This window comes from Podarcis pityusensis (genome assembly GCF_964106645.2).
Source record: "Podarcis pityusensis genome assembly, chromosome: 4".
Lineage (NCBI taxonomy): Eukaryota > Metazoa > Chordata > Lepidosauria > Squamata > Lacertidae > Podarcis > Podarcis pityusensis.
In genome coordinates this window covers 69990764-70005210 of record NC_138027.1, presented here as the reverse complement: position 1 = coordinate 70005210, position 14447 = coordinate 69990764, and the positions used below count along the sequence as shown (strand labels likewise).

The window sequence follows — 14447 nt, the reverse complement described above, 5'->3', positions numbered from 1 at the left end:
GGGAAAACCGGCTCCAAATGCAGCTGGTCTTTCAAAGGACAGCAAGAATTAGCCCTATAATTTACCACTTTAGAGAACTTTAAGCCATATCTGTAAACCATGTGCTGCAGCCTTCAAACCAGATGCAATGTGTAAAAATCGTGTAGTAATTATGAATGATCAAGTACAATAAATATTCCTTTGTTGCAATACTGCTGCTTCCCCACTTTGAGATTTTAAGGCAGAGCGGATCAATAAATTACCTAAATAAATAACATGTTAATACCATACTGACAAGTATCGGCCATACAAAATTTCTATCTTCCGCAAACAGCTTTGCTAATATTTCCATGTTAAGTATTTATGGGGAGAAACTTGTTTTCACTGTATTCTATGGGCACAACATACTTACTACAGGAGTCCCATCCAGCAAACAATTACACTAATATTCTATTCCCAATGTGAACCAATGCCTTGGTTAGCATTGCAATCCTGAAGGCCATTTAATCGCAACTGCAAATTTTTCAAGCAAGTGCTCTCATTGTGATCAATACCAAACAAATGCAAGACTATCCTTCTGTTTACAACTCTATAATAAAATAATAGGAAACAAGCTGCCATTGCTGCCTACTTCACAACCTTATGTGAACAAGTGAATACAGTATAGGATTACAGTATCCATTTAGAATTGCAATCCTAGACACGTAATTGCTATCAAAAGTCCTGTTCATTTCAGCAGAACTAAAACTACTATATTCAAAGTCGCCTCCGCTAGACTCATTTATTTATTATTTTATTTCATAAAATTTAGATGCTGCTAGATTGTTTTTTAAAAAAAATCAAAAGAGTTTACAAAAGGAATAAAATTATCAATAAAAAGAGTTAAAAACATTCAAAAGAAAATAAAAGCAACAATAAGCTAAAAGCAAATTAAAACACTGGTCAACAATCTACATTTATGGGTAGGCCTATATAAACAATAGATGGGACGCGGGTGGCGCTGTGGGTAAAACCTCAGCGCCTAGGGCTTGCCGATCGCATGGTCGGCGGTTTGAATCCCCACGGCGGGGTGATCTCCCGTCTTTCGGTCCCAGCTCCTGCCCACCTAGCAGTTCAAAAGCACCCTTAAGTGCAAGTAGATAAATAGGTACCGCTTTATAGCGGGAAGGTAAACGGCGTTTCCGTGTGCTGCGCTGGTGCTGGATCGCCAGAGCAGCTTTGTCACGCTGGCCACGTGACCCGGAAGTGTCTCCGGACAGCGCTGGCCCCCGGCCTCTTAAGTGAGATGGGCGCACAACCCTAGAGTCGGACACGACTGGCCCGCACGGGCAGGGGTACCTTTACTTTACCTTTATATAAACAATAATGTTTTAGCAGGTGCCGAAGAGAGTATAGTGAAGGCAGCTGTCAATAGGAAGTGAGTTCCCAAGTGTGAGAGCCGACACACTAAAAGGCCGATTTCTTATAAATGCAGAACAAGTATTATGTGACACCTTTCCGGATCCAGTTTATCATGCATTTATTAATTTGTCAAACCTTGCGTTAAATCAGCTCTTTGTTGAGCCTCCATTCTGAAGGTCTGCAGGGAGGTGAGAGGGCACTGCTTCATGAATCATTGTTACGCGGTGCTACCTCCCCACTCACCCTATCACCTTTCTTTGCTATAAAAAGATCGATTTGGAGAGAGAGGCGGGGAGCAGGAAAGAGACAGCAGCTCCCTTTCATTCGAGTTCAATCGTGCAAGATGCGTTTGCCGCTCCGTGACCGAATCCCATCCAAAAAAAAAAAAACCATGCAAGAAGCACCCCAAGTGACCAAACCGGGTTATGGCGATCCCCATCCACACACCACCCCTGTCAGCGTGTGCACCGTTCTCCAAAACCTGCCCTTCTTTTGATTTCCTGTTTGCGGAAGTCACGCTCTAGATAGGCGCGCGCGCACAAGACGCATTTGCACAGCCCCTAAATAAATGCAGCGGGACGACGACGACAGCCTGGGAAAATACATTAAAATTCCTGGAATTGGGCGGGCGGGGAGTGAGCATGTCCACACACTACTCATCTGCATTTTCAGACCAGCGCCTAAGAAATGGGAAGTGGGTGCGGGGTGGGGAACTGAAGCACCACATGAGGAGGGATATCGCCGCCCTTCTTTGCACTTTTGCTCCGTGACCCCGCCGCCGAGGGCAGCCCGAAAGCCACGCGCCCGAGCTCTCCACAAGCCCCGCGGCGGCGGCGAGAGGAAGCGCGCACTGCGTAAGTCCCAGTTACTATTACTATACCCGGCAGCAAGAGTGGAGGGGGAAAGGGAGAGGAGGGCGGCGCGCTACACACCCAGGAGGAGACCGTCCATGTCAAAGATGAGGTGAGTGACGGGCTGAGGCGACGTCGGAGGAGGAGGGCAAGCGGGCGAGGCCATAGCGCTGCAACAGCGACCCCCGCCAACAGAGAGAGAAAGAGCGATAAAAGAGAGCGCCAGGGAAAGGGGGCGGAGCGCTGCGGCGAGGAGATGGGCGGCCGGAGAGGCTCTGAAGTGCGCGTGCGCCTCTGGCGGTTCCACTCGCGTCCCGCAGATGGTTGGGGAGGGAGCGGGGGACAAGGGAACGCCGAGCGGTGGTTTGCTGGCTTGCTGCGCATGCGTGCCTGCGCTGCCCGGCGGCTCTGCTTTTTCCGAGGCGAGGAGCTCAAGCGTCGCGGTGGCAATTTCAAGATGGGGAGGAACTGGAAAGGGCGTCCGGTTTCGCTGCGCGCGTGCGCACAGGATGGGGGCGATTAGCATTTCGGCGGCCGCTGCTGCAAACGTGCCTTTGGGAGGCGAGACTGCGGGGGAGGGGATAGATAAATAAATGAATAAATGCTGCGCTGGAGGAGGGGGGCTTCGCCATCGACACACAATGCACAAATGCGTAATGCACGCCTCAAATGGAGTTGCGTCGTATAAGCCAGAAGCAGCCCAAGGAGACATAACAGGTCGACGCTAGGGCATGGATACAGGGAAGTAGTAAGCGGTGTTCTAGGTCCCACAGGTTTTAATCCCAAGTAAATGATTTTTGGAAGGCAGCGCTAAGGTACAATAGCGTTTAACTTCGGGGTGTTTTCAGGTCAGCGTGAAGGCAGCGTGTTCCAAAAGTAGTATTGCGCCAAGGGTGAGAGCCGCGGCTAAGTGTGGGCAGGTGGAGCTCTCTAACCAGGAGTGCTAATGTGGTTTGAACTATGTGCTTTTCTTTGGGTGCAGAGTTGCTACCTAACAGTGCAATCCTATACATGTCAGTTTAACAGTAAAACCCAGGTCAGCAAGCTTAGGATTTCAATTTTGCATGTCAGAAATTAACGATAAAAGACTTCCAAGGTTGCAGTCCTAAATACACTTCTCAGGAACTGAATTGAACACAGGCATGTGTCCTTAGGAGCAAACGTGCAATCTGCTCAAAAATAAAGTTGCCTAATTTCACACACACAGCCAGCAGCTCCCTCCCCGCCCCCGCCCCCGCAGATGCTTCATTTCATTATCTTACTATTGTTTGAACCCCATCTCTGCCCCCAAGTAACTCAATGCATTTTTAAAGGGGTGTTTCATTTATCCACACAACAGCTAAATACTGAGATAGGTTGAAAGATTGTGAATTGAACTCTAAGGCTGCAGTCCTAAAAAACCTCATCAGTAAGTCTCTTCAATGATGCTCCCTTCTGAATGAACTCTAAGCTACCCAGTGAGTTTTAGAGCTGATCAGGAACTTAAACCTTGGATTTGTACACACCCACACACACCCACACACCCCAACACCACATCTGTCTTTACAGAAGGATGGTCTTTTATTTTGAGAGGCAGATTGTGTGGTGGATTGGGCAGCAGTTGTCAGCTTTTGGGGCCCTTGGGGCACCATTGCATACTAAAGAAACTGCCATGATGAACACTCCACCCCACTACAAACAAGGACACATTCTGCCTCCAATGGAATATTTATTTCAGGTCTGATTTTAGTGGTGGGAAAGGGACCCTGCAAGAAGCAGTGAAGACTTCTGTGGGTATTTGAGTGCCTGCAGGTACCTCACTGACAACCCCTGGTTACTGTGATAATTGTGATTACATTGTGATAATAAAATGGGTGGAACTCATGAGCTCCTTGGGTGAAACTCATGAGTGCATTTAAAGCACCATGATACCATTTAGCCATAGCTTTCCCCCCAAAAAATATATGAACTCTAGTTTGTTAGGAGTGATGAGGGTTGTTAGGAGGCCTCCTGTTGCCCTCCCAGAACTACAAGTCCCACAATTTACTATGAAGAGGGATTGATGGTTAAACCACTCTGGGAATTGCAGGTCTTTTAGGGTCTCCTAACAACTCTCAGCATCCTTGACAAACAACAGCTCCCAGATTTACATCTATCAAGACTTTATGTGGTATCATAGTGCTTTAAATGTATGGCATGAATGTAGCAAAGGATTGGTTGAAAACGATGCAGGTAGAAAATTAAATGCATGTGAATGAATTCTCTACATGCAGTCGGTCCTTTTAGAAGGTGTCTTCTTTATAAAAATGCTTGGGGAAACAACTCCCTTCTGCATCATTCTGTTAAATAGAGATGGAATATAATAGGTTATAATGTAGCACCCTCTCCTTCACCAAAATATCTTATTGAGTGTTTGCTACATAATAATTATATGTTTTGGATCTTGGCTTTGATCCAGAGAACAAGGGACATATTTATGGGCAATTGCTGCCTCCAGGAAACAAAAAATCATGAGTGCCTGCTGTTGCATAGTAGTAACATTTATAGGTAACTACTAGCTTCATTTGTGGAACAGTCAAATTGGACTGTGGACTTTAACCACTGTATTCTTCTTGCTTCCCTTTTTCAGAGGGAAATGTTTTAAAATGTGTTTGTTTTCCTCTGGAAGAATGACAGTCATTGCTTTGAGTAGGGGCATGGCTTGCCACAGAGAGAGAAGGAGAGATTAAATTGGTTTCCACAAGTTCAGGTTGGCTGTGTGGGGCTGTTTTCACAGAAGAGGTAAGATAATTACATCAATGAAGCTTCAAAGTGTGTCGTGTGCTGTTCTGTCATTTCAGATTCTGGACTTAATGGTCATACTGGGCAGGGAGTAGGATAGGGGAGTCTCTAAGTGGTAATGTATATTACTTTTTTGATCTTCAAAATGCTTTGTTTTGGGGCCCTCCTCATTCTGCTGAGTGGGGCCCAGGACATCTTCTATACAGGTCTTCCCTTGGTGGCACCACTGAAAGCATGTTTTGTATTTGCTGCTTTCACAGAAAACAGCCCTCAGGGTGAAGTAAATGCAGCTGCCCAGCAAATGAGCCCCAGACCTGGAGGTTATCGCTAGAAAATTCTTTTATGTCCAAGCAATCCCGAATATGTCATCTAGCTTTTATCAGAGCGATGCCTACAACTTGATAGTGTGGCACGAATACAGAAAACTTTTCCTTAGGATATAATGAGGCATGACCTGTTTCAATAACAGTTGTGGGAACATTCGGTGTAGGGAGAGAAGTAGAATAACATCTAATGAGCTATAGCTAATGAGCCATACCCCTTTACCTGTTGTGTGCTCAGTGAGATAGATGGACATGAGCTACAGAAATATAATCTTGTATTTATTCTCTATTGGCAGGTCACATCTGGAAACTCATTTATATTTTGCCCCATATGTGCAATGCTTTAGAAGTATCTTGCTTTAAAGCATTTAAATTTTATGTCATCAGCTTTCAACATGTTATGTGCAACCCGATCCTATGCATGTTTACTTGGAAGTAAGTCCCACTGTGTTGAGTGGCATTTTCCTGCAGTAAGAGGATTGAAACCCTGCTTGGCATTTAGATACCACCTTTTAATGGCCAAAAAACCCACCAGCGAGGCAGTTTTGAAAGAAATGGAAGATTTTCTTTTAAAAAATTTTTTTCCAAAAAACGCTTCTAATAAAATCAAAATAATCAAGGGAGATAATTAAATCAGAGGACAAGGAGAAGAAAAACAACACCAGGAATAACATAATCTTCCATGCCTATGAATTTAGCTAAATAAAAATGTCTTGCAGTACAATATTATGTGTTCCTACTATGCCCAATGAGGCCATACACCTAGTTAAAATTACAGTCTGAATAAGCCTTCTAAAGATTCTAAGATACTAAACTTGGTAGACCCTACTAGAGAGACATTCCCTAGAAATTCTCATAGCTGTGGTTTCATCACAATAGGACATGGGTACACAACATGGTGCTCTCTAGTGGTTGGACTCAACTTGACTAGCATGATCAATTGACCAGCATAGTCAATGATGGGAGCTTTCTCTGCAGTACAACATGCGCTGAACGTGCATCTGTCTAACAGACGATAAAGACAATGAAGATGACACAGGGTGAAGGTGACATAAGGGAACAATGTCATCTTACACTATTTAATGGAGCAGAGATGCAGATTTATTTTGGAAGAGGTCCTCTTTAAGATTTTGATGATGATGATGATCGCAACACAAAAATACAAAATGAGAACACAAAATAGATGTGGGTATCCATCTGTCTCAAAAGACAAATGGAGTGTGCTTCTGGGGGCAAAGTCAAACCGCTGGAGAATCACAGCACCCACCAAGGCTGCAGAGACCCATAACTCATAACTGCTGCCTCCCATGTTGCTTTTGCTGCAGGGCAATGTGTATGGAGCTCCTGGACTGCCCAGATGACAATACCCTTTTCTGGCTTCACTGATGTGGTCCAAAGGAAAGCAGACCAATACATTTGGCACCAGGTTGGGTGAAGGAGTTGCCAGAAAGAGGCATACAAGACACCACCCACTCTTGTGTAGGGTTTACTCCTTGGCTTTTTCTTCTTCCAAGTATGCCCCACAAGGCAGTGGGTACAAAATTTTCCTTGGGTTTACTCCCAAAGCCTTTCTCATGAAAGACTATAGCCTCAAGGCAATGGAGGTTTAGAATCAGAGTTTTCCTTTTCCTGGGATGTTAGGATATTTCCGTTCCTCCTTAAAAAGGGAACAGGCTGTTGTGTGTCACAAGCGTGCGTACTTCCTGCTCACAGGGAGTTTCCGTTTTGTATATAGCTTTTGTCTCTGACTGTCTCCTCGACACGAAGGCAAGCAGTCATGTTTTTCCTTTGTTCTGACCAACGTTGAATAAAGCTGTAAATATGCTCTTCTGGGTGCATCTTCTGTTGCAGAGTCTCCTGAAAAGGGCGTGCATGAGTCTTGGAATGTGTCTGAGGCTCGTGTTGCTAATTGACTGATGCTGTTCTATGGGAGATCGAGAGATCGTCTGGAGACGATGTGTAGGCTGCATGATGGCCTTTGTCTCCCTGGCAGTATCCCAACATGGGCTACCTTCCCAGGTTTACAAGCCCCATCTGCTCCTCATTTCCCTTTACAGCACATGCATCAACTGCCTTCTTGACTGTTGGAGGCACTGTTAGTCTTCTACTGTCTTCACAGGCAGAGGAAGTTCTTAACTCACCAAGAGTTTGAGACTCATTGGCTATCCAGTCAAAGCCATTCCCAGGGTGTGGCTGCTGTCACATGCTGACAGCTTCTAGGAGCCAAAGGTGAGAACTGAGTGCATGTTGAGGAGCCAAAGGTGGATAAACTTTCAAGAACTTCTGTATGTACTGATGGGCCAACACAGGTTTTTGGGTGTGTAGAGGCAGTTTGGACCTGTGTTCAGTGTAACATGTGAACAAGCCTAAAATTATGGCATATCAAGTGGTAGTTTCCTCTTTGGAGCAGATCCAAAGCTCCTTAAGGAAGGCAAACGTCTGAGACTAGAGGCTTCCAGCACAAGCTGGACATTCTCTTTACCAAGTGCTCATACTTCAACAAATTACTATTGTGCATGACATAGGCTCTGCTGATGTTGCAAATGCTGATGGCTAACTACCATGGTCATTAAGATTATTAATTGAATATTGCCCCTTGTTAAAAGTGATCACAGTTAACCAAGCACTTAATGTGAAATATAAAACAATTTGTTTAAGCATCAAATATGATTGATGAATTTATCATCAATATCATGATGTAGCTATCTCTCTCATACCCAGAGCTGCTACAATAGTGATTTGTTGTATAATTATTTCATAAATGTTAGACATGCCATTTAAACCAGTCCTTACCAGAAGCTGTAACAAATTAGTGTTGTGTTTAACAACTATATTTGACAGCTTTCTTTCACATTCTAACATAATAGTTTTCAATAGAACGTTTTAGCCTAACAACTTTGCCCTTGTCTGGAGCAGAAACAAATTAGCTTAATGTAATTTTCAAAAGATGAATTAAATAGCAAGATGTTCAACATTAATATTGATATATGTTCTAATGAAGTAGGAAGACCAACATCCCGAGGCCAACTTCCTGTATTATGATTATCCTTTCTTATATTGTGAACTGCTTAGAAAATAGGAAAATGAGATATTTTGAAAAGGAAATTTCAAACCTAAAAACAGGCTCTTCTATCAGTGTTACCAGACGTTTTCTGGCAGACATCCTATTCCTTCAGAAGCTATATAACCAACAAAAACATCATGCTTTCCCAGTTACTGTCTATCCATGCTAGAGAATGTTTTACACATCAAATCTTTGTCTCTCATACTGTCGTTAAAGATATTTCCTTGTCAGAAATTGTTACTGATGCATGTGATCTGTCAACAGCAGCAGCAGTAAAATCTTGGTGGTTCATTTTAGGCAGGAGGTAGAGGTTGTTTGAGAAGAGGCATCACCTCCTATAATTTACAATGCACAATTGTTTTGTCCAGCTGTTGACTTTGGTTAAAAAGACTTTTTTCAGGATTTTGTCACAATTCAAAAACTGTTTTCCAGAGTAAAGGTGGTTTGAATACATCTGCCAGATTAAGATGAATGTATTGCCGAAAATGTTGTTTTTATTTCAACCAATCCCAGTGATAAGTAACACGAATTGTTTTAAGGATTGGCAGAGAGACATTTCAAGATTTATCTAGAGAGGCAAGAAGCCAAGAATAAAATATAAGTTATTAACGGATCTTAAAGAAAGAGGAGGCTTCTCGCTACCAGATATAAAACTATACTATGAAGCCTCTTGTCTGTGCTGGGTACGGGATTGGATAACATTGAAGAATGTAGATTTACTAGATTTAGAAGGACATGACAATAGATTTGGATGGCATGCATATCTGTGGTATCAGAAGGCCGAGGTACACAGAAGCTTCCAGAATCATATAATAAGAAAGACAATCTTTAAAGTTTGGGAAAAATATAAATATCTACTAGAACAAAAAACACCATTGTGGCTTTCGCCACTGGAAGCAATAGCATTGAAAAAAGTAAATATGAAACCCAACTGGGGAACATATAGAGAGCTGTTAATGGAAATAGATAATAAATTAAAATTAAAACAATATAATGAAATAAAAGAAGAGGTAACAGATTGGTTACAATATTTTCAATTATGTGAAACATTTAAAAATTATAAAAAGAAAGGATTTGCGTATGAAATCTCAAAATTTCAGAGGGAAATAATAGAAAGTGATTATAAATTATTATCAAAAATGTATAATATACTGTTGGAATGGGAGACAAAGGATGAAGAGGTCAAATGTGTAATGATAAAGTGGGCAAAAGATGTGGGACACAATATACAGCTGACAGACAGATTGCGGAGAAATGATATAGTATTCACAGCATGTACAGCACTCAAGGAGAACTATATGAAAATGATGTATAGATGGTATTTAACACCAGCTAAACTATCAATAATGTACGAAACAAAAGATGCGGGAAGTGTAAAGAGGTAGAAGGTACATTTTACCATATGTGGTGGCAATGTAAGGTCATAAAAAGCCTTTCAGAAATGATTTATAATGAATTGGGAAAAAAATGTTTAAAATAACCTTTGTTAAAAAACCAGAAGCGTTTTTAATAGGTATAATTGGAACAGATATACGGAAAGAATATAAAGCTTTATTTATGTATGCAACAACAGCCACATGGACATTGATAGCCCAACAATGGAAAGAAGAACAAGTCCCAACTAAGGAAGATTGGCAATGTAAATTAATGCAATATGCTGAAATGGGCAAATTAACTGGAAGACTAAGAAATCAAGAGGACAGCAAATATAAAATAGAATGGAGAATGTTTATTGCATATTTACAAAAGCATTGTAAAGAAGTTAACATAGTAGCAGGTTTCTTAAAATCACTTGTAATACTAAGTACAATGTTTGAATTTGGAAATATTTAAAGGTAAGAAAATTATATACATGTATAACACAAAAGAACTGGGGAAGGGAATGGGGGGAAGTCAAGGGATCAGAGGAATCCCAAAATATGGATTTAATATGGTATGTAAATGTCTTATTTTTAATTTTTATTGCATTTGTTTATTAATGTATGTGAAGATAATGTTTGATTGTGAATATATATATATATATATATATATATATATATAATGAATAGATCTGCCAGAAGCAGCAATCTATGTTTCATATTGTCTTCAACCATTGGCTGTGGCAGCACAGGAACTCTCTGTCTCCTGCCCAACATGATGACCAAATTGTCGTGCTGATGGTTTGTTTTGAATTGTTCCAGGAAGAGTTCAGCTGCTGCCAGGACCATATAACACTGGTCCTAAAAGATCTACATTGGCTCCCAGTACGTTTCTGAACACAATTCAAAGTGTTGGTGTTGACCTTTAAAGCCCTAAATGGCTTTGGCCTTGTATACCTGAAGGAGTGTCTTCACCCCCATCATTTAGCCCAGGCACCGAAGTCCAGTTCTAAGGGCCTTCTCGGTAGTTGCAACCACCCTGTGGAACGCCCTCCCATCAGATGCCAAGGAGATAAAAGACATCTGAAGGCATCCCTGTATAGGGAAGTTTTTAATGTTTGATGATTTACTGTGTTTGATGTTTTAATTATTTGGATGCTTACTAGAGTGGCAGGGCAACCCAGTCAGATGGGTGGCATATAAAGAAATGATGATGATGATGAAAGGTCTATGATTATTTCATCATTTCACATGTTCAGTTTCCAACTCAGCCATATTTACTAGCCTTTTTCTTCTTCTCTCAAACCAGTTTTGGTAATCTTGCAACCGTGTTGTAAATATGAAATGAAATGAAATTTATTATGGTCCCAGACCAGATTCACATACTGTACTAAGCAAACATAAAACACAATAGAATTAAGTTTGAATTAACAATTGGATATGACAGTAAACAATACGAATATGATAGTCATTGGAAAAGGCTACCTGTTGCAAAGATGGGTTCAGAGTAATGGGCCAAAATCCTCATGGATTATTAAACTCATATTGGGAACAACCCAGTTCAGTCTTGTGGATCTGATGCTTCCTTCCACATGTGCAACTATCATGAAAGTGGCTAGGTGCAACACAGTCCATCAGAGGCTGCTCCATGAGGCAGGCATATCATCAGCTTTTCCTTACATACTTATGGTTTTATGACACCACTTGCACTTTCCCCCAAAGGTGATTATGCCATGGTATGGTGACACTGCAATACAGAAACACTTTATGAAACCAGGTTGCCAGCTGTGTACTATTACCTTGCTATGATTCTATATGATCCCGAATGGGGTCATTATTTCTGTGAATCAGTCATAAATGAAGCTGTGGGGAGGTTTTATGTGATTCTGTGTTTTTGTTTTGTTTTTATATCTGGTATCCATAAGGACTAAGTTCAGGAATCCTGATTAGCCTTGAGCAGATGAGTTTCCTGCACTGCAGAGGTTTGGACTAGATGACTCTTGGGATCGCTTCCAACTCTACAATTTTATGTCAGAAAGGTGGCTTGGGGGGTGGGGAAGCAGGAAACCCATTTCTTTGCCTCCTTTCTTTATTTCTTTCAACTAGTAATGTTATGTGATGTAAACAATCCCCTTTATTATCCCGCTAACGCTGCCACCAAATGTGGAAGATTATAGCTACCATTATGTATTGCTTATTATGTTCAATACTATTTCTCCATTGCCACCATATATTTAAAATACCATCCAATAATAAACCTTAGTTCACTCACCGTGGGCTATGATTAACTGTGGTACAAAACACTACAGGCAGACCCAGCATAAAGCACAACAAAAATGTAAGTTGTATGTTATTATTGATTAACTGAGAATATAAGCAGATGGTTTTGTTTAGCTAGGAAGGGTACTAATTGTTTTATCTGTATGCCATCTTTCCACCAAAGAACGGTGCTCAAAATGGCTTACAAAAGAGCAATAGTAAGACTAGAACATAATAGCCGCACACATAACATCATACAAAGATATTTCAGTAATTAGACCTCCAAGCAATAGCAAAAATAACAAAGGAGCTGGACAGTTTCATCTTCCATGCTCTCACCTCGGACACTGATTCTGGGCCAGAGGAGCTAGGATATGGAAGCAATTTTGCAGCTCCAAAGACAAAGTGTGACTCATGACTGTCCTTCTGTGCATCACATTCCTCCAGTGAGGTTAGTCTCTTGCAATCTTCCTCCTCCTGCCTAGGGGGCACCCCATCTGTGGTGTTGTTCCATCACAGTCAGCTCAGCTCTTGAGAAACACTGCATGTTGTCCTGTAGCTCCAAGTGTGACTAGGCAGGCCTCAAGTTGCTGTACCTTCTCTTCCAGCAAGACAACCAGCTTGCACTTGCTGCAAGTGTGCTGTTGCATGTTCTCCGGCAGAAAGACAAACATAGCATAGGTGTTGCAGGTCACTGGAGCAGCTCCCTTACCCTCCATGCCTCTTGGTCCTATACACTGTGAGACAGTACTCTGGACCTCCCTTAAACTCCTTCACTGTGAGTGGAAGGGGACCCTCTTCCCATCCTTTGGATCCCCTGGGAAATTCAACAAGCCTGGAACTGGGTGTGGAGAGTGCAGCTGAATTGGACACAGCTGTGGACAACCTAAGGAAGTACCATCCACCTTGGGCCTGCCCATAAAAAGCAAGTCTAGAGTGAGAACCTAAGGTGATAGCCACTGTTCTCACGAACTCTTCTTCTTGTGAGACTTTTGTGAGTGACCCAAGAGTGTGTTGGACCCTGGGTGAGAACCTGCAGGCTGAGAGGGTGGGTGCATCAGAAGATAATGAATTGATATTTATAGACATTTAGTAACTTTATACAGTCGTACCTTGGAAGTCGAACGGAATCCGTTCCGGAAGTCTGTTCAACTTCCAAAACCAAATTGTGGCTTATGATTGGCTGCAGGAAGCTCCTGCAGCCAATCAGAAGCTGTGGAAGCTGCATCAGACATTTGGGTTACAAAAGAACATTTGCAAACCGGAACAATCACTTCCGGGTTTGTGGCGTTCGGGAGCCAAAACGTCCGAGTTCCAGAGCGTTCAGGATCCAAGGTACGACTGTATTAATGTAACCTTTTTATATGTAACCACATATTTTTGTAATATTTTGTTTCAGTTGTCTGTTGTTCCTTCAATTTTCTATACACTGCTTAGAGCTATTTTAATTCATTAAGTAGTATAGAAGTTAAAATAGTCAATCAACCTTGCAGTTCCCAGCAGGTCAAGACAGTATACACAATTAACTGTATTCCAAAATGTGAATTTCTATGGGCAGGATTCACAAAATAATTCCCATCCATAGAAGCCCTGCTCAAAGATTCCACTTGTGCAGTGGGGCTCCCCCTGCATGCCCCCCCCCATTGGCCGGGGTCTGGGTGGGTGGGAGAACTCCCAGAAAAGTGTACAGGGAGAGAAAAGCAAGAGATCGTTCAGCCTGCAGTGGTGGAATTCTTGCCCATACATGCAGAAAGTATGCGTTTTTTGAATGGCTTTTTAGCCTGAATTATAAAGGGCTTTTATAAAATGAAAACAACAATATTTTGCATTAAAATGTACTTATCATTGGAAATTTTCCCAAAGAAGAATTGAACAGAAGGTAAAATTTCAATGTGTGACTTCTCTTGTCACTCACTAACGTGAGGGGAAAACACATGTAATCTTGTACAATTCATGAGGTTAAAATCATTGGAGAAATGCCCCCTGTTTGGATTATTTCAAATGCCTGTCTGGCCAAGGTTAATTGCTGCATGACACAAATTCAACAGGTGCAACTTGTAGGAGCAACAAATCTTACACTAGCTGACTTTTTGCCCAGCATGCTCTTCTTAAATTCATGAAGTCTCTGTAAAAGAAGAAAAGCTTGACAATCCTACCTTAAGGCTCTGAATAAAGTCACCATAAGTACTCGAGCACATAAGCAAAGTAGGATACAGCTGTCAAGGTGAACACAGGAACTTTCAAGATAAAGCATTATTCCCTTTATCCATACCCCTCAGCTTCCAGCTGATAGTATTTTCCCATACCTGAAATTTCCATGAAAGTTCTTAGCTTCATGCTCAAAAGCAAATTTATATCACTATCCTGTAGGTGCAGGTGATGTCTCTCCACAGAAAAAGACAAGAAGTCTGGAGATTACGGTGGAATCTAAGCTTTTGCCATATTTACTCCT

General features: G+C 41.9%; 2 protein-coding genes and 1 long non-coding RNA gene across 7 annotated transcripts in view; 1 reads left to right on the top strand and 2 right to left on the bottom strand.

Annotated features, from left to right (window-relative positions):
• The window catches only part of PUDP (pseudouridine 5'-phosphatase), a 63224-nt gene extending 60756 nt beyond the window's left edge, over positions 1-2468 (bottom strand). The window contains exon 1 of the mRNA XM_081001453.1: positions 2313-2468. Within this exon, the coding sequence (XP_080857579.1) occupies positions 2313-2397 (85 nt within the window). The 5' untranslated portion in view covers positions 2398-2468. The remainder of the gene's footprint in view (positions 1-2312) is intronic.
• The window catches only part of STS (steroid sulfatase), a 111184-nt gene continuing 98952 nt past the window's right edge, over positions 2216-14447 (top strand). For 2 of the 5 annotated variants that reach the window (XM_081001361.1, XM_081001358.1), the window contains exon 1: positions 2216-2343. The gene's annotated coding sequence lies outside the window, so the exon portion shown is untranslated. Of the gene's footprint in view, positions 2344-4653; positions 4992-14447 lie in introns of those variants that run through there. The other 3 variants (XM_081001362.1, XM_081001359.1, XM_081001360.1) reach the window with 2 other exon arrangements.
• LOC308474889 lies at positions 5113-14439 on the bottom strand. The gene is made up of 4 exons (XR_013985005.1): positions 14302-14439; positions 13915-14120; positions 7317-13035; positions 5113-6943 (listed from the first exon to the last, which is right to left on the bottom strand). It is a non-coding gene; the product is annotated as an uncharacterized lncRNA (long non-coding RNA).